This window comes from Lemur catta, chromosome 8 (genome assembly GCF_020740605.2).
Source record: "Lemur catta isolate mLemCat1 chromosome 8, mLemCat1.pri, whole genome shotgun sequence".
Taxonomy (NCBI): domain Eukaryota; kingdom Metazoa; phylum Chordata; class Mammalia; order Primates; family Lemuridae; genus Lemur; species Lemur catta.
In genome coordinates, this window is record NC_059135.1 from 45738615 (window position 1) to 45758543 (window position 19929).

At 37.4% G+C, this 19929-nt stretch overlaps 1 protein-coding gene across 1 annotated transcript in view; it reads right to left on the reverse strand.

Moving 5' to 3' along the window:
- PPP1R1C (protein phosphatase 1 regulatory inhibitor subunit 1C) overlaps positions 1 to 18796 on the reverse strand; it is a 103501-nt gene extending 84705 nt beyond the window's left edge. Inside the window, exons 1-2 of the mRNA XM_045559306.1 lie at positions 18458 to 18796; positions 16756 to 16816 (exon numbers count right to left, since the gene is read on the reverse strand). Of these exons, the coding sequence (XP_045415262.1) occupies positions 16756 to 16816; positions 18458 to 18538 (142 nt within the window). The 5' untranslated portion in view covers positions 18539 to 18796. The remainder of the gene's footprint in view (positions 1 to 16755; positions 16817 to 18457) is intronic.
- Between the last annotated feature and the right edge of the window lie 1133 nt (positions 18797 to 19929).

Sequence of the window (19929 nt, forward strand, 5' to 3'; positions counted from 1 at the left end):
AGTGTTTATTGTGCTGATCCATGTGTAACACTGTTTTGAGTACTTCCTTGAGGGCAGGTCTTGTCTTTGTGAATTCCCTCAGTCTTTGCTTGTCCGAGAAGGTCCTTATTTCTCTTTCATATACAAAACTTAGTTTTGCAGGGTACAGGATTCTAGGCTGGGCATTATTCTGTTTGAGAAGAGTGAGAATGGGACCCCAGTCTCTTCTTGCTTTTAAGGTCTCAGTTGAGAAGTCTGAAATTATTGTGATGGGTTTTCCTTGGTAGGTTACCTGCTTCTTTCATGTTACAGCTCGTAGGAGGGCCTCTTTGGTGGTTATTTTGGTCAGTCTGATTACTGTGTGTCATGATGTCTTCCTGTTTGTGATGAATCTCTCAGGAGTCCTTTGAGCTTCCTGTACCTGGATATCTACATTTTTAGAAAGCCTGGGAAATTTTTCTCTATTATATCCTCAAACAGTTTATCTAACCCTTGTGTAATTTCTTCTTCATCCTCAGGGATGCTTCTTATTCTCACATTAGGCCTCTTCACATAATCTCACATTTCTTGTAGCCTTTGCTCTTTTCTCTTATTTCTTTGCTCTATCTCTGTGACTGACTTATTTAATTGAAAGGTGTTATCTTTGATCCCTGAGATTCTTTCTTCTGTTTGATCTACCCTGTTCTTGAGGCTTTCCATTGTGTTCTGTAATTCCTTGAATAAATTCCTCATTTCCAGAAGTTCTGTTTGATTTTTCTTTAATATTTCAATTTCTTTAGTGAATTTTTCTTCCACGTCCTAGAATATTTTTTGTGGTTTCTTTGTATTGGTTATTCATTTTCTCTTGCATATCATTTTCTTACAATCCATGTTCGAAAGTCTTCTGTCATTTTAGTGTTCTGAATTCGGTTGATGTCCATTGCTAGAGAGCTGGTGTTCCCCTTTCGGGGTGTGCTTTCCATTTGATTCTTCATATTTCCAGAGTTCCTTCGCTGATTCCTTCCCATCTGGATCAGCTGTTGCTTCTTACCTTTAGATTTTCATTTGGATAATGGCATGCCCTGTTTAGTCTCTTAGCCAGTAGGTGGTGTTTGTGGGTGAAATTCGACCACACTGTGTATGATGAATCAGTATATGCAGTGAAAGGGTGTGCAAAATGACCTCCCTGTCAGTAGGTGGTACTTACTGGGAGGAGCAAGATGCAGTTTTGTTTTTGGGTCCTGTAACCAGTTCTTGTTCCTCTGGGGAGGACTTCTAGTGTCTCAGGTGGTGGGTGGTGAACTGGGACTTCCAGGTGTGTCCTTATTCTCCACCTCAGTAGGGGTAGGTGGGTGAGTAGGTCTGGGTGGACCTGGGTTTGGTGAGCCTGCCCTCAAGCTCCACAAATGCTGTAAGCAGGGGTAATAGTTCTGTTCTCCACTTCTGGGCAAAGCTGTCAGGGAGGGGCTAAAATGGCCCCACTCAGCCAAAAAGTCTGCATGTGGGGGCGGGGCTGTCTGAGACCTGCAGTCTGGAGGTGGCCTTGCTCCTTTCCACCCTCCCCTATTCCACTGTTTCTCCCCGGCCTCTGCCAGCAGGCAGGACCTCAAGGCAGTAGATCTCCCCAGGCTGTGATGCCGGCCGGGAGGGTCCCTGCCCAGGATCGCAGCCTGAGCCGGGCGCAGGGCCCTCCCGTGGGAGGAGGGTTGCCCCTCAATCACGCTGATTTGCCCCTGAAGGCAGACATACCTCAGTAGGCTCGCTCACAAATATCCCTTCTGTGCCCCTGGGCAATGCGATAGAGACCTGAGTGTACAGGATCTGGTCTGCAGGCCTGTGCCCCGGGCCCTGGAGATCAACCCCTGACCCTGCCAGGGAGAGGAGCACTGGTCTCAAGTCACCCACGGGTGCCCCAGCTGGATCGATGTCTCTCCGCCTCAGGATTTGCCCGGCTCTCCTGGAGTCACCAGGCAAGCGGCACCTGAGAGGGCCGGCGGGTAGGGAGCTCTCAGTCTGAGTACCCCTCAGTTCGCTGTAGGGCCCCAAAAGGAAAGGCTCTGTTCCCTGCAGATGCCTCCGGGTGGTGGCTAAATTGTCCCTCTAGGCAGCCGTAGGCAGGGAAGCGGGAGGGGAGAATGAAGCAATATGGCGCCGGCTGAGCGGCTCGGGTCTGTGGGGCGGGAGTTGCCCTGAGGGAGCCGGGAGCCTGCTGTCCTGTCCGCGAGAGGCTCACTGCTCACTGGCGGCGGCCGTCTCGGGGCTGGTGTCGGCAGGTCTCTCCAGCCGCTCAGGAGCCCACCCGCAGTCGGAGACGCAAGGGAGGGGAAGTTTAACCGCTCGACCTACCTTCGTCGCTGGTCTCCAAGCCTCTCAGGCGCCTTTTCCTTCCAGTTCTCCTCCGCAACTTCTTCCCGTGGAGTCTCCTGTAGTTTCAGGTACGTTTCCTTACTACCCTCATCAGATCTATGTTTGTTTGCCTGTTTATTTTTTTTCACTTCCTTCTGAAATCTGTCTTTCTTGCAGAGACACTCTGGCTGGCGGTGTTTCTCGTCCGCCATCTTGCCCCTCCTCCTGCCGATAATTACTATTAATAAAAATGTAAATCTAATAACTTATGTAGAAATGATATTTTAAGGTATTTTTTTGTCTTGTTTCTGTTTCAGTTTGCCTACATCCCTTAGAGTGTAAAATTTGGAGTAAGAAATCATATTGTATTTCTTCTCAGTTGATTTTATGTCACAGTTTCAAATTTATTTCATATATAAGAAAGTTATTTTCTCATAAGGAGTTTGATGCTAACGTCTTTCTGATTTTTCACTGAAGTGAAATGTAGACCTATAGCTCTAAAAACAATGAGACAATTCCAAACTCCAGCTGTTACACAGAAAATTTTAATACTAAAAGGAAAAAAAATTATCTTGACAGAAAGTAGGTTATAGGCTGTCAGGAAAAAATGCCAAGAAGGCTGCCAAGATTCTAAGTTGGAAATGAGGAAACAGAGCTGGTGCCTGCTGCAAGCTCATTGTTGTGCAATATAAGAGCAGTATGTCCACAATGATAGACACGTTAATAAGTACCCAGATAACAGAAATAAATAGAACACAGTCATGTCTGACTCAGTCAGAAAATAATATAGCAGCTGGAATGTGCTAATGTGAAGCTATATGTATGTATGCTCGCAAATAATTTACTGGGGTCGAGTAAGTTGTTTCCATGGTTTCCTTGTATAAAAAGTAAGGAAAAGGAGGGATACAGTCCAAGGTCCACTCTAAAATGATTTCTCTATTATAATCATTAAGTTCTGCTTACATAGAGATCTTACCAGCAAACAAATCAAACGGATTTTTGGTTGCAGTTGTGTAATTTTAAATGCTTTTGATATGTAGTGAACTGTTTGATTTTCAGTCTTGACTGCAAAGTTGCTAAATATTCCCTGACAGTTTATTGCTAACAAAGGAAATAGTCTAAGTAGAATTACTGTATAAAATGTTTATTTTACAATTCAAAGGAAATGAAAAGAAAACCTAGCCCCTATTTATCTGGGCACATACCTAGTTAACATAGGAAGAAAGTGTATGACCATTCAGTGGGATAGAGATTGTTACTATTTGATGGTATTGAATTGAACTCTCGAACTCCTATATTCTTGTAAGAAAGCAGCCAAATATATATTCAGTTTTCCGGCATTATAATTTTGTTGACACTTTAAAATCAGATGTGAATAATTTAAAAACAGCAAATGAATAAAGTTGGTCATTAAACAAAACATGTCCAGGCTTTAAATTGTCCTGTAAAACTCAAGGAGTGCCAAAATCATTATGCAAAATTCTCTAGGCATTTGCAGTCACTAATTACCTGTGATGCCTAACTCAAAACATGTCTATACTAAAACAATGAAACAACCAGCTCAAGTCCTCTACTACTAAAATTCATTCTTGCTGAAATGATTCCAAGAACTTTGTTCATCCTGTGTGTCATGTTTCAAAGCCTACTTTAAATTACACCCATAAATATTTAATGTAGGTGCTCATGATAATCCAGTGGGTTATGCATCAGCATTTGTAGCTACTCACTTTGTAATAAAGAAAGAAGTGTATATTGTATATAATATCAAACAGAATCTCTCTTGGCCAAGCTACAATGAGGAACTTACTTATATTTACATCCACGAGGAAGACAAAATAGCAAGAGTATAAGGTTGCTTATTTATGGAAATAAAAATGTTATTAATGTAGTGGGAAGTACATTGACCTTGGCTAGATAACCTACGTTTCAATTTCAAACCTACTAACGTACTAGCTTTTTTGAGCTTGAGGAGCTACCCTATCACCTCCCTTAGTAAAATGGAGGTTAAAATATTCATCTCACAGACTTGTTGAAATGACATTATAGAACAAATAGGTTTGCAAACTATGAAACTATCAAAAGTAACACACATTACTATTATTTCCTTTAAATTTGCCTTTGAGCTTATGTTTTTCTTTTTAAATTATTTTACTTGCAGTTCAGAGGTATTATTTTGTCTTTTATGTCCTAAATATATTTCAAAATATATTTTAAATATGTTCCTCATTCTGTAACTATTCTATATAAAGAGTACAGCGGCCCCATACATTTATACAAATTAAAAAAATAAAGAAACAGCTAGAGAGAGAGACAAAGGAAAGAAGGAAGGGAGGGAGGGAGGAAGGAAGGGAGGAGAAAGAAAGAAACCAAAATGTCAAAATGTTATCAGACACTTTGGAGCAACTAAGGAAAAAATATATATAGGTATAAGAGAGCACTTATGAAAACAATTAAAGAAAGAAAAAATGTTGGTGCACTAAAAAAATAAATAAAATAAAATAAAGAAAAGTATAGCTGATGTCTGCCCTGATTCCTATGATGGCTGTGTACTGTAGAACTAGTGTGAAAATATTTGCAGCCAAACCCAGGGCCTTAAATTAAAAAAGAGTCCTTTATTGGCTAAGTGAAGCAGGAACTCTGGGCTATTCACCAAGTGAAATGACCTGTGGTAGGCTTTGACATGAGCCATTTTAGCTCAATCACTGATGCCACTTTACTTGACTGAAATGTGATGGTGAGTGGGTCTCTGGCATTGTTACTTGAAAACCTTTCAATCATCAGGGGAAAGTGGGAAGTACTTGGAATCCATGAAGAAAGAGTGGATAATCCTTACAGTACTTCAGGGAGCAAATCCAGCTTGTCCAGCCTGTCCCTGGTTGACCTGAAATCCTTATAAATTTTGAAAAATTATTTTCAATAGGAAAGTTCCTACAGCAAATAAACAAGGTTCTTGTATTCTGCTTTATGAGCCCTCTGCCAAAAGTAAAGGAGGAATTAAAGTGGCAATGTTAAGCATAATCTGACATAATTATTTTCCTTTCCTCTGTTCATTTATTTCCTTTCAATCAAGTCTCATCTTTAGTGCAATTGTCAACAACTGTGTAATAAAGGTCCTATACACTGTGGAGAAAATGACTAACTTATTTACAAGAATAAATGAGAATCATGTGTAGATTATGACGAAATATATGAGCTCTTCATGAGATGACCCCATGTGCCTTATCTTAACTAATTAAGAGCTAGGACAGGTAAATTATAAGATAAATTAGAGCTCAGACAAACCAATTATGAAAAGTAAAGCTGCCATAGTTAATCACACATGATATAATTTTGTCTACCAAAAGCCTCTCACACAAGCCAGAGTGGGGAAAGAACAAGCCTAGCATCAATACTGTTGCTAGCATGTATCATCTCATTTGATTCCAGCAACACAACGAATGCTGGCGTTACCATGATCTCTGCTTCATGAAGGAGGAAACAAAGACTCAGAGATTTACAGTCATGCCATGATTTAAACCCATGTCCACTGATTCTAAGGTTGGGGCTCTTAGCACTACACAAAACCATCTACCAGGTTTAAAGTTATAGAAAACTAGTTTGGAAGTTACTGTGTGGTCTAGAATAAAGCAGTAAGTGTTACAGACTCAGCAGAAGCAACATTAACATAGAGAAACAGGTTCAACCTATAGAATAGAATCAATGGAAGAGACATTGATAAATTTAAGGGGCAAGGAAGAGACAGAGGAGTCAGAGACGATTTCAAGGCTGTGTGGTTTAGCAATTAGAAGAATGAGGATAAAATTAACAGAAATGCTGAAGTCAAGAGTTGAAAAGTTGTTTCCAAAGATGGAAGATACATTTTAGTTAGACATTGACTTTCAGGAGGTGGCAGGAGGAGCTCACTTCATATCCCCAGTTGTAATACTTATGTCCATGAGTCATGACAACAGGCATATGAAACTCACTCAAATGAGAAGATAATCTTAAATCAGTGTTCATATTCAATAAATGCAAATTATTTTTAAAAATACTCTTATTGGCCGGGCGCAGTGGCTCATGCCTGTAATCCTAGCACTCTGGGAGGCCGAGACGGGTGGATCGCTCGAGGTCAGGAGTTCGAGACCAGCCTGAGCAAGAGCGAGACCCCGTCTCTACTAAAAATAGAAAGAAATTATCTGGCCAACTAAAATATATATAGAAAAAAAAATTAGCCGGGCATGGTGGCTCACGCCTGTAGTCCCAGCTACTTGGGAGGCTGAGGCAGTAGGATCGCTTAAGCCCAGGAGTTTGAGGTTGCTGTGAGCTAGGCTGATGCCACGGCACTCACTCTAGCCAGGGCAACAAAGTGACACTCTGTCTCAAAAAAAATAAATAAATAAATAAAAATACTCTTATTACTTTTTAAAAATAATTTAATAAATCTCACTATTTGAATCTATGCCAGTAAGTTCAATGTTTTTTATTCAGGGTTTTAAAAATAATGTGATTAGTTTTTAATCTATTGGTTTCAAATTCAAAGAATTAGAAACAAAAAAGTTTTTTTTAATGTATTCCATTTAAAACCTCAGTTCACAAAGCTTTTCTAGACACTTTGGCAGTTCCAACCCTCTGTGTAAGTCAAGTCACTTAGTGGACATGAATTTTATTAAATGGTTAAATAGCCTATATGGTTTTGTTTTACATATAGTTGGATATCAACTTGTATATGCATACATACTTGTGTTCATGCATGTAGATATCTGTGCATATGTTTTCTAATAATCTGTTCTTTATCACCAGACAGTGGAAAAAAAGCATAAAGTGATACTGCACCAATGAGGCAAATTATTCTAAAAAGTGGATTCCAAAATAACTGTTCTCATTCTTTCATTTTGTGCATTCAGTTCTATTTTTATAAGCAGGTCAATATGTATCTATATGTAAAGAGTGTTATTCTGAAAATTGTTTCCCATAATGATGGAAAATTGCTCCCAGAAGATTACAAAAAAGAAAGATTATAAATTCCCCAGCTTTTTAAATTGACTCAGTACTATTTCCTCAGCATTATAGCCAAGGTTGAATTGTAATTGTATTCTAACCACACTGTCAATATATCTCTGTGATGATGCAGATTTTGGCAATTTATTCCACAAATAGCTTTCTTAAGCACTCTAATTGTCACTATATCAAATTACTCTAAATGACATAAAGTCATTGAGCTAAATTCAAAGATAATATTTTACCCATAGCACAGAGAAGACTCAGAGATGTGGATGTAACATTTCCCAACATGTGCAGGGAACCCTTGAAATATTAGCAAAGATCTGAAGAGGCCAGACAGAGAGTATGGAGAAGGCCAGGACAGCACTCAGACTGACAGGGAGGAGGTGAATTCTGAGCTCCCTGTCACCACAGCGGGGCATTTGCTCCAGGACCTGCCTCTCCCTGCATCTCTGGCTTCCACAGGTCCTTCCTGAGCCCCAGGTAGATTACTTAGACTACTTTTCTAAGGTGTCAAGGACAATGTGTTACATCTGCAAGAGTACTTGTGTTTTAGAATTAATAGCAATAACTTCAAATGGTAAGATTTCAGATACTACAGAAACTGATTTAAGGAGGTACTTTCCAGCATCTCTAAAATCTTAATAGGTAGGTGCTGCCATTTCTTACAGTGTTTTTAAAATTTCTTTTGTAGTTTTGTCTATTTAATTGAAAGCCTTGAATGGAGCTTGCATTCTCCAAGTAGACTACAGTCCCCATCAGAACCTGCTGTCCTACTCAGGGCCCAGCCTCTCATCCTGGTCACCTGCCTGGGTAAGTTTAAGCCCTGGGTAAATTCTGCTACTAAATTGTGTCTGGACTTGCTGGAACTGTGTCAGGTCACTACTTGGTAGAAGTCATGTCAAGAAAATGGTGAGAAAAAGGATAGAAAATCCCAAGGCTTGAAGGCTTGCTCCTGAGCAATTCCAAAAGAAAGAAATTTGAAAATAATTGTTTTCTATCAATGACACAGCTTAGCTAGATTTTGTTAGAGATTCACTCATTTATGGTTTTATGGAGTATTACTATCAACTAGAAGCAATTTGAAAGAGCTATTGATAACTTTTTAAATCTTAAACTTGAAATTGAATGTTCAGTTAAGCTTCCCAGAAATGACAATGATGTCATCTGTGTATTACTATGCAGACACAAAAATGGGGATATATTTATTCAATTAACTCAGATTAGTCTTCTTTCAAATGAATATATTCCATATTTGGTGAAACATGCATTTTGGAACCACATGAGCTGAACTTCCTCACTTACTGGGTCTTAGGAGGATGAGCCAGTTTCCTGGGAAAACTCAGGCAATGAGCAACCATGTGAGATTCATACCTAGGCCTGAGTGATTCCAGAGCCTCTACTCCTGAGTACTACATGTCTGTCTCTCCAAAATAATTGCTGTCCTTTGTCCAGAACCTAGTCTCTGTACTATACTTTACAACGTTATAATCCAGCTCTAAATAAGTCCTGTGATAGACATTTCTGTACTGAACAGAAGTATATTTTGTATTTTTGCCATGTACTATTAGTTTTACTATCAAAATACATGTGCCAAATTGTAAATATGTCTCAGGTAAGTTTCTTCATGATGGTAGGGATGGTGACTTACCCGTTTTATCCCCTAGAAGAGTAACACTATACCTTAATCAGAGTAAGTGCTAAAAAAGTTTGATGGATTAACTTTGGATTTGAGGATTTTTTTATTCATTTAAATTTAATAGCTTATGGGCATTTAACATCTACTCTACTAACAGTTTGGAATAAATAATAAAATTTTAGCTCTGACCCTAATCCTTAAAAGCTTAAAGCCAAAAGATCAAAATAAGTTATACAAATGCTTTATAGAATAGTGAGCATAATAAATAAATGCCTTTATGCCTTGGCAAGAATTAATTTTTCTGTGGTTTCAGCAGCCTGGATTTCTATTATTACAACTGTATCCCGGTACATCCAGATATATTATTCTCTGTTACCTAGACCACATGTTCCTAGAGGATTTAGAATAAGAACTCAATATTATATTTAGTGCATTGAATGTATGAAACCAATAAATAGCTTTAAGAGTAGAAGGTAAGAGAAGAGACTGGGAATAACACAGCCAGACAATGGGTTCAGATTATTCAGGGAAAGCTTTTGAGATTTAAGTGAGTCTTGTGCTACAATTTATTTCAATAAGAGAAACTGGTGGAAAAGATGGGGAATAATTTATGCAAATGAGTCAGGCTAGACTAAATCTTAAGAGTTGGCATAAGAGAAGGATTTCAAGGAACCAAAGAAACAAAGGTCACCCAGAAGGTAGCACAAGGATGACATATGAAAAGAAATGAGAAGAAATGGAGTGGAGTCAAAAGTAAGCAACCAGAATGTTTGAAAGATATCTCTAAAAGATTTTTATATTCAATATTCAACCTTCTTTCTTGCCCCATACAAATTAAAATATGAATTTCATTTTTGGTAAAACACAAGTCTGCCACAGATATGTCTACTGCTTGCAATAGTTTCTTCATAACATTATGAATAACCTAAGCTTCAGTAACACACTTATATCAAAGAAAATTCTGAAGAACTCATATTCCATAAAAAACATATTTGCAAACAAGATGTGTTCAGTTGCACCAAAACCACAGTATAGGACACATAACAATTCCACAATGGTATTCTTCTCCTGATGTATTAGGAGGTATTGTAGATCTTTTTTCTTACCAAGCACTACTTTCTTAGGGACACTGTTTACCACAGGCTAACATAGGCAGGATTGGAAAAGGGCTGGGCCATCTTTTAAAAAGAAATGCAGGTTTTAGGAGAACGCAAGATTTTCTCAGCATAAATACAATGAGGTGGGGGGATGACGTGTCTTCAGTATCTACTTGGTAGCAGGCACTGTGCGAGGCATTTTCTCATACCTCAATAGTCTATTTAAGAGAGGAAGAAATAGAGCCCATAGAATTTAAGTTCACACCCAATGTCTCACCACCAGTAATTGACAGAGATAGGATTCAAAGCCAGATCTCCCTCCAAAGCCAGTGCCTCTACATCATGCAAAAGTACCTTTCCAGGTATTTTCATGTGCTATATCCCCTACAAGTAGGGAAACAGAGACCAAGAAAAACAAAGTGAACTGGTCGTATCATCATTCTGTCATATTTTACTAAGCTATTTCTAATTTTTTAAATCTCTATAAGAGGTGAACAGTATATGCTATTATTCAAAATGAATAAAAGTCACCTTGCTAAAATAAAGTAGAAATATTTCACAATGTTATAATTTGCGGTCTCATTTTTATTTCAGTTAACGTGAAGATTACATTAGTTCCTTTGAACACTTTAAAATATAGCAAACCTTGCCATTATTAAGAATTGGAACCTCACTTTTGGCTCACAATTATCCCAATTGATTGGGCTATTTGGCTGCACAAACTGAATAGTTAAGGGAAAATAAGTCAATCGATTGTACAGTACCTGAATCACTGAAAGCCATGTACATCACTTGCTTTTAAATCATTCAACATGGCTTGGCATTCAGTAATTTATAGTATTAAATGCTGAGAAAAAATAGGCTTTTCTGACAATTAGAAATTAGAAATTAATACTAGATAGCATTCGAATGGTCTTCAAACATTGAAGTGTTCTTTGCCTTATACTGTCATTAATATTGATAAGGCAAAATAAATGTTGAACAATCAGCAAGGGTTTTGGATTAGAATGAATTACAACCACATTCCCAAAGATGAGAAAACTTAAAATGCAATATAACTGTATGGACTACAGGCTAGAATAGATTTTATTTGAATACATTTGATTGGAGGTCTCTGGGGAGGGATGACAGGCATCTCCAACTCTGCACCTGACAATATCTTACTCATCCTTAAAAGTCCTAGAGAAATTCTCAGTATGATCCCTGGAGCCGCCATGCAAGGTGCCCAACTGCCTTTCATCCACATAATCATTCATTTTGTAAAATAGAGGTTCTTCATGAAAAGAGATTTTGTGCACCTGAATGCTCTGATACTAGAAATAAATTCCCACTTTCATTTTGTTAACCCTGCAAAACCTCCCATTATTTTTGTTTTTTGTTGTTGTTTTGAGACAGAGTCTCACTTTGTTGCCTGGGCTAGAGTGAGTGCCGTGGCATCAGCCTAGCTCACAGCAACCTCAAACTCCTGGGCTTAAGCGATCCTCCTGCCTCAGCCTCCCAAGTAGCTGGGACTACAGGCATGCGCCACCATGCCCAGCTAATTTTTTCTATATATATTTTTAGTTGTCCAGATAATTTTTATTTCTATTTTTAGTAGAGAAGGGGTCTCACTCAGGCTGGTCTTGAACTCCTGACCTCGAGCAATCCACCCGCCTCGGCCTCCCAGAGTGCTAGGATTACAGGCGTGAGCCACCGCCCCCGGCCCTATTTTTGGATAAGGAGAACATCATCAGAAATTTCTGGAGGCCCTTTGTGTTTTGAGCAACTCAGTCTTAAGTCCACCATTATTTTCTAGCTATCATTCAGTGTCTCAGGATTCTAAACCCAGAAGCTTCAAAAGCTTATTAACTTCCTTTGAGTCCTGAAATGCACGCGTCCTTTAGAAAGTGATATGCTACATAAAGAATAGACTGTGGCTTCTTTTTCAGTTTGTGGAGCCAAATAGCCCAAACAGTTGGAAATCCCAGTTCTCTCTAGTGACTAGCCTTGCTGCTATCAAGTTTGAAAGGAGACAGTGTGATATTTAAGTAATATATCTCATGTCCCATACTAACTAATTTTTAGGACCCTGAGGCATGTGAGAATAACCTTTGTTTTTATTTCTAATTTCTAAGAATATTTGGATTTAAAAGAGTCAGAAAATATTTGGCTGATAAGAAGTTCAATAAATATTCTGAAACAAACAAAAAAACCCTGTTTTACATCATGTTTCTGGTCCCACTTTTTTTGATGTACAGCAAGCTTTTAAATGACACAAAAACTCCTGGGTACTTACCCAAATCTTCACTTAGCTCCAGGCCTCTTACAGTGCACTCATGTTTAATGGGTATCAGGTCCATTAAATATAATTGTAACCATATTGTCTCTACTTAACAGTAAATGGAAGAGAATGGATGCCACAAGCTTTAATATTCAGAAGGACTGGTTTAGGCTGGCTTTTTGCTGGAAGACTGTGTCCAGCTCTGGGCTCCAAAGGCAGAGAGACAGGGAAAATTTGGATAGAGTTTATTAAGGCCCATAGGGATGTTGGGATAGTCAATCCAGAAAAGAAAATAATAAAGAATTCTTTCATGTACTTTAAAAGGTGAAACATGAAATTTTATTGAAGAGATTATAAATGAAGAATTATTTTAAAATAAAGTTAAGAATATATACTCAGGCTTGGTATAAGAAACTGTATTTTCTAACATCTAAAATGATCAGACCTGGAATTGAAAACCAGGAGTAGTTATGGTTTATATACCTCTTTCCTGAGGTATATAAAATGGAGCAAGTCTCAGGGACTTGGGTTGGTTTATGTATGTGTGTCATGTGGATGAGTAGTTAGACTAGGTATTTTCTGAAATCCTTTTCTAACTCTAGATTTCTATTACTGGTAGCCAAACATACAATCTTCTCATAATTCTACTCAAAGACAAGTAATGTTTAAGTAAGCCTATAAATGTGATAGAACAAATTACGGAAAGTGGCTTTGCCATTTATTTCTAGTTAGGGAGGATTTATGTGTAGGCATCTCTCTAGATAAAAATATAGGAATCAAACCAGTTAACTATAGATTATACAAGACTAAAAGCAAACAGCACACAGTGCAAGAATAGACAGTGATGCTCTATTGTATGGCTTCAGAGAGCTTATCATAAGTAAGCCTTAATCAGAAGAGGAACTGAAAATACAGAAAGAGAAGCAGTTTGCTGCAAAGGTTGCTCACATTGGTAGCCCCAGAAAACATTTAAAAGGATGAAATTTGTCTTTGGTGATTCCCTACACCCCTATCTCAGGCCTCTATTCTCTTTTTACTGTCACCTTGCTGGTCAGAGTTGTTCCTAGAAGCAAATACATTGTTTTTGCCTTTTCTACCATAAAGACACACCCTTTGCTATTAAATTTTCCCAGACTTGATGCCTTCAATTAAAAAATTTTTCGTTCCATTTCCTATTATTTTGAGTTAAACTGATTTACCAGTCCATGCCACAGGGTGATATATCTTTAACAGATTAAGTATGTTTCCACAGTCCTTCTACTGCTGAGAATTCTAGGTCATTTGTTATAAACGGACTGATGGGACATTTCATTGCCCCTGGAATCCAACCAATCAGGTGCCTACCTCATCTATGTGTTTAGAACAGCACAGATGAACTAGCAAACAAACAAAAAATCTGGAGTTACGTGTTGAATTATCTTTCTGTTCAATTTCTCCTCTACCAATTACAAAGAGAATGCATATATATATGTGTATACATATGTAAATCTAAAATTAAATCATTCTTTTAAATACTCTTTTATAATTGACTATTTCTGAAAACTCCTGAAAAGTTAAAAAAAAAGTAAGCTATGTCTAATTTGCGTCACAATAATTGCAATACACTGATCTTATATGAATTAAAAGGGTTTATAATGTTTCTGTAATGGAGAATTTAATTTTCTTTGCTTTATTAATTGACAATAAAGAAAGATTTATAGGGATTTGAATTTTAAACAGCATTAATGACAGGTAATTCTAAGAACACTCAATTATTTTTTGGGTAATTTTAGTAAATTGAAGACAGTTGTGCCGTTTTACTGAGATTTAAAGCTTTACCCAATTTTTGTTTGTCAAAGAACACATTGCTTTTGAGGGCCAGAAGAAAGAGTTGCTTAAAAAAAGGTCATTTAACACTCATGAGGTGTTTTGTTGTTGCTGTTATTATTTGTTTTGTTGCATTTGATAAACAGTGTTCAGATAATGTTTGTAACAAAGAATTATTGGGTAGGGCAGAAATATTCACTACAGATGAGACTATGAAGATTCTGTTATATTTGTTATACCTTAACTCTTAAATATCACATGCAAATGTTGTATTCCAGCACACATCACTTAATGACACTTTGCACTTTTGTTGCAAAGTTTGCAATTTTGTTGCAATTTGCAATTTTTAAGGTGTGTTCATGTTAACCCTTCTGATCATTACAACCATCCTGTAGGGTAGAAAGAAAGGACATTATAATTCCTATTTTATAGATGAGAAAATAAAGCTTAGAGATATCCCTTACCCAAGACCACATGGCTAATAAAGACCGTATGCAACTTTGGTTCACTTTGGTGTTCTTTTTTTGCTGTTAGTTAGTTTGTTGGAATCCTTAGAGTTATTTCCCCAGTAACCATGGTACTACATAATTTTGCTAGGAAAACTATAAGTTTTGGGGAGTTTTGATGCAAGAACCCATGACTAGCCCAAAACCTCTGGTTGCCACACACACTGATGAAGGGCTGATCAGTCTCTCGTAAACTATTCTAGTTTCCACAAAGGAGGATGAAGATGCAGGAAGATGATATTACTAAGGTGAGTTATTTCTCTGGTGCTAAAAACCAAACCAAAACAAACAAACCAAAAAACAACAACAACAAGGAGAAGGATGTGGTCAATTAGGGAAATAAGGCAATGCTATCCAGTAATTGGGAGGCAAGAAAAGGTTCTAGAGAAAAGCTAAATCTGGATCCCAAGGATATTTAACTAAAACTCCTAATCTTAGCTAAGTGGTCCAGACACAGGATTTATTTAAAGTTTGGGGTTGCTTGTTTATAGGGCCTGAATGTCTGGTCACATTTACGAAGCCTTCACCATGTAATGCAAACTGAAATTTTTAGGGACGACGTCAGCAGAAAAGCATGGACTTTAGAATCAGAACTATCTGAGTTTGTCTCTGGAATCTGTCACTTCTAGTGGAATAGCTTCACCAAAAAATCACTTCATTTCCTTGATATACCCTTTTCTCATCCGTAAAATAGCACATATTTGGCACTTAAGAAACAGTAGTTACTATTTTGGGAGGTTCAAATGAGAGCCATGAAGGTCACTTGCATGACTTCGCTATGTTCACACAGTAACAATGTCTGCAGACCTCTGACAGCTGCTCTCTAGAAGGCAGAAGGACACCTAGAAATCAAAACAGGCAGCACTCTTCAAGGTTGGCATAGGGAAGATAGTTTTAGGACACTGTGGAAATGTCTGCCGCTGTGAGCAAGGCAGTGCTGGAAAATTGATGAATTAATAAGATCCCTTCCAAACGGAGAAGACTGTCATTATGTTCACTTATTTATATTTATTTGTAAAATGTAAGTACATACCACTTGCACCCCTTATTCAAACAGATTTTAGTTAACATTTATTGAGACAATATATTTGAAAATGACTTTTAAATGCTATAGCACTTTAAAGATACATGATCAAATTATAATTCTTTCTTTTCAACAGGAACAAATTAGCTTACTTATTTCCCATTAGCTGAAAATTTCCCTGCATTTGGGCTCAATGATGAATATTCTATTAGAATTTTACTTCTTTTTCATGTGTTACTATAATTAGAAAGGAGTCTGAAAAGTCAAGGACCATTTCACCCCAGTATTCTTAAAACAAATCATTCATTACAACCTATTATTAGACATATTTTGTTTCCACTATTCAAACTCCTTTTGTCCACCCGTTGTTGCTTATACCTGCAAAAAATCCAACACCAAGTTCTGCCTGGTAACAAATTAATGTCATGAACTTTCATATGCTACTTATATTTCTAGAGGCAACACTTAAATGTGAGACAAAAATCAACCCACTCAATAAGTAAATAATGTTTCTGTATTATAGATCATAGTACTTTATCAGGAATAATAATGCAGTTTTACTTTTTACAGGAAATGGAAAATAAAACCTCAACAAATGGATGCAACTGTTTAGAATGGCTCTCAAATGGGCAATGCTGAAAATTGATCTGGTTACTTGTCAATTGCATTATTCAGAGATGACATCAGCAACAAAGCTGTAGCCAACGCTGGGTCATTGCCCATCCTGAGAAAACCTTTCATAAATAAAAACCCTATTCTTTAAAGACATAAACATTTTTAGGGCTGTAATTTGAGTTTTGAACCCTAATTAAACAACTTCCTGCCAGCCTCATTAATAAGCACTGAACCAGATTCCACACAAGCACCTGAACACATGACAGCCACTGCTAAGGAAACATTTCAGAGCATATCATCACTAACGTGTCATTCTAGAGGAAAAGCAGGCTGTTGGTTGAGACAGTTTCTATAATATTCATTTCTGGTTTTGTTTATGATCCATTTTATAGATTAGCAAGCTCTATTAGAGCCTTGCTAATGGAAATCCTGAATTGAAACCTTTTGGTAATGACATGCTCTTGAATGTTCTTCAAACAATTCTGTTCTGTTCTGTCAGTGTGAAAGACATCATGCTTCTTTACCTGGGGGGTTATGTTCATTGAGAATCACAAGTGATGCGGGCGTAGGTCTTCTTTTCCTGATCTGTGAACAACAAAGGCCCAGCTAATATCAGTGAGAATCAAACCCTGCCCCGGCTTACTCTACAGTTTGCAAAGCTGTCTCATCCTCATCTTTTCCCAACATACAAAAACAAACCTCTGGAGGGCACACAGTAGGTGTTTACTAATTTTATTTTGGAATAATAGAAAGCTAGACACTCGAATTTTCAGACATTAGTATCACATTCTTTGACCAAAATCTACATTTCCACAAAAAAAGAAATAATTGTATATACTCAAATGATGTCACTGAAAATTAATATACAGTGAAGGTACAGGGATGATTTTCTAATGTTAATGTATCTCTTGGAGCCTCATAATATTGGTGATGTTTTTGAGAGCCATTATCCTTATTTCTAAAGGGTGTAAGAAGAGCTTAGAAACCTATTTCTAGCAGGTGTCCCGGTTAAATTAACAGTATGAGTTTTAAATTCCATTAATATTATTAGCTTTTTAAAATTTCTAGTATAATATTTGAATATAACAGCAAATAATGAATATGGATCTTATGAGAATATATAATTCATTAAAAACCAAAAAGATTGGGTTTTGTTTGTTTTATATATAAGAGCATATTATTAGAATCTCTTGATTATGATATCCTTTATTTCTTTAATATACTCATTCATAGGTAAATTCCTCAATTATGCATCATCAGGATACAGAATAAAATTTACCAATGACATCCTCTCCAATGATATCCATGATAGAAGCGATGCCCTGTTCAGCATAGATACATGTTCAAGGTTATATTTAACTGGCCTGAGTCTAGGTGGATCTAACTATGATTGTCAAAACATTCTAAAAAGTTATGAGTCTCAGATTCAATAATTATTTTTCAGACCTTCATGAAATATTTGGAAAAGCATTCAGAAATAATTTAGGTTTTAAGAAATTTATGAATCAAGTTGATGTTCCCATAAATTTCTTTACTTTTGCCTCCCCACAGTTATAGTTTTATCACAAGTGATCTTTTAAGAGATGCCATTGCATCAAGAGTTTAAGTAAATCTGAATATGAAAGGTGATACAGATGTAAACCCATAGTAGATATGGGAAAAAAATCCAAGAAATGTTAAAATACTATTTGTAAGGTCTGAATAAAACATGTTTAAAATTATACATATACCTACAAATCCTGTGATATATTACATATATATTTCAGATCCACAGTGAAAAAACATATTAAAATAAAATATTAGGTCTATAATCTGAAATAATTCTAGGATTTAAGGCTTTTATTGTTAAAGCAATCATTTTTTATAAATAATGAAATAAAGTGTTGCTAATTTTGAGAGTTTTGTTAAGTTGCCTTAAATATTGAACCTGTTATTTTAATGAGCAAAAACAGATTTATAAATCCAAATCTGAATTGCTAATGTAACCATTTTTACCTACTGGGTACTAATTTTGTATCAAATAAAGTGCTGCTTTTTAGCCAATAGTTCCCCTCAATGTAACTCAAGTACAAGTACCGGTAGAAACCAACTTATTTCTTATTCACATATCCTAAAAGTCCCAAAGTGAGGCAAAGTCAAAAGGTAAAGAACTTTTCAATTCAGAACAAGAATGCCTGTTAATATTACCTTACTTACAGGAATTGCTCCCCACGCTATCTCACTTACCTGCTCTGCTGCTTCAGGTGCAATCTGACTCTGGAATAAAGGCACAGCAAATTGTATCTTTTTGGGACTGTTGGGCTCCATGGTAATGATGAGAATTGGTCAGAGAGGCGAAGAGCTCAGAAAGACTAACCCCAAGTGGTGTCCGGGATGTGTTTCCTCAGGTACTCTCCACTAAGCCACGCAGAGTGCTTCGTAATAAATAGCTGTAATTCCAGAGCAAGCAAGCAAAGATGCCGAGCTTTGAGGAACTCCCTTCTTCAACATCCACAGTGATGCCTGGCTTGCCTGTTCCCCTACCAATCCCTTGGATCCGCTCAGCACAATACAGAAAGGAACAATAAGCTAATTGTGTGCCTGTTCACTAATACACATGCCAAGCATTCACTCAGCAGCTAATTGAAAATGCAATGCTAGCCTTGAAGGACCTGCTGCCTTGGGATTTGAGAGAAAGGCTCTATCCACTGTACATTACTAACCGGCTGCTCAAAAGTGCAATGTAAGCTCCCTCTGAGTATTGCAGGGATGGGCCATTCATTATTGATGAACATCAGGCAGGAAGTTTTTAGAGCTGGGGGCAGGGTTTGGGTATGGAATTATTTCATTTCTCTTGTAGCAACTTATAATTCAGACACCTTTGCTATTTCACACTCAGCCACCATATAAATGAATGGCCATAGAGGATAAGCCACAACCAATAATATCAGCTATATTTATGCTGTGACATCTGGTTAGTTTAGACTGATCATAGAAGGCAGAGCATCTGTGGTGTAGTGAGGACAGCATTGCTCTGGAGCTGAGCAGATCTTTGCTCAAGTTCATCTCCACCATTAACAAGCTTTGTGGCCTCAAGCAAATCACAGGCTATGTCTAGGTCCCCATTCCCCTATCAGAAATATAAGAGGGTTGGACTCAATGACCTTTAGACTCCCATTCTGTTCCAATGTTCTATAATTGTAGTTCACAGTTTTCATGAGAGTGGAAAGTATTGGAAAGCTAAATTTAGCAGACAGATTGGAAGTCACTGCTACTGCAATGACCTCTATCTCATTTCCCGGTGGAGCCAGTTACATCTTCTGACCTGGAAGAATACAGAAATGACTGGAAAACATTAGTGGAAACCTAATGGCATTCAACACTGTGGCTTGCTGTCAATAGTGGGGATGTATGCAAAGATAAGGACTTGATCTATAAAAAGAAAAGGAAAAAAGGCAAAACAAAAATAAATAAAAACAAAGATAAGGACTTGAAAAAAAGCATAAAAGGGCAATCTTCAGAATAGATATTGGCTAGTTGGTGAGGGAACAGGGGAACGCTGGCCTCATGGCCACAAATGTTAATATCAAAAGGAAGACAGTAGCATATCTGGGTGACCTTCATTCATTCTACTACTTTTGTGAAGGAAGCCTGAAAATGAAGTTGTTTTAATGAAAAAAAAAAGAACTTGAGTTCTCTACTTCCTTATTTGAGAGGTA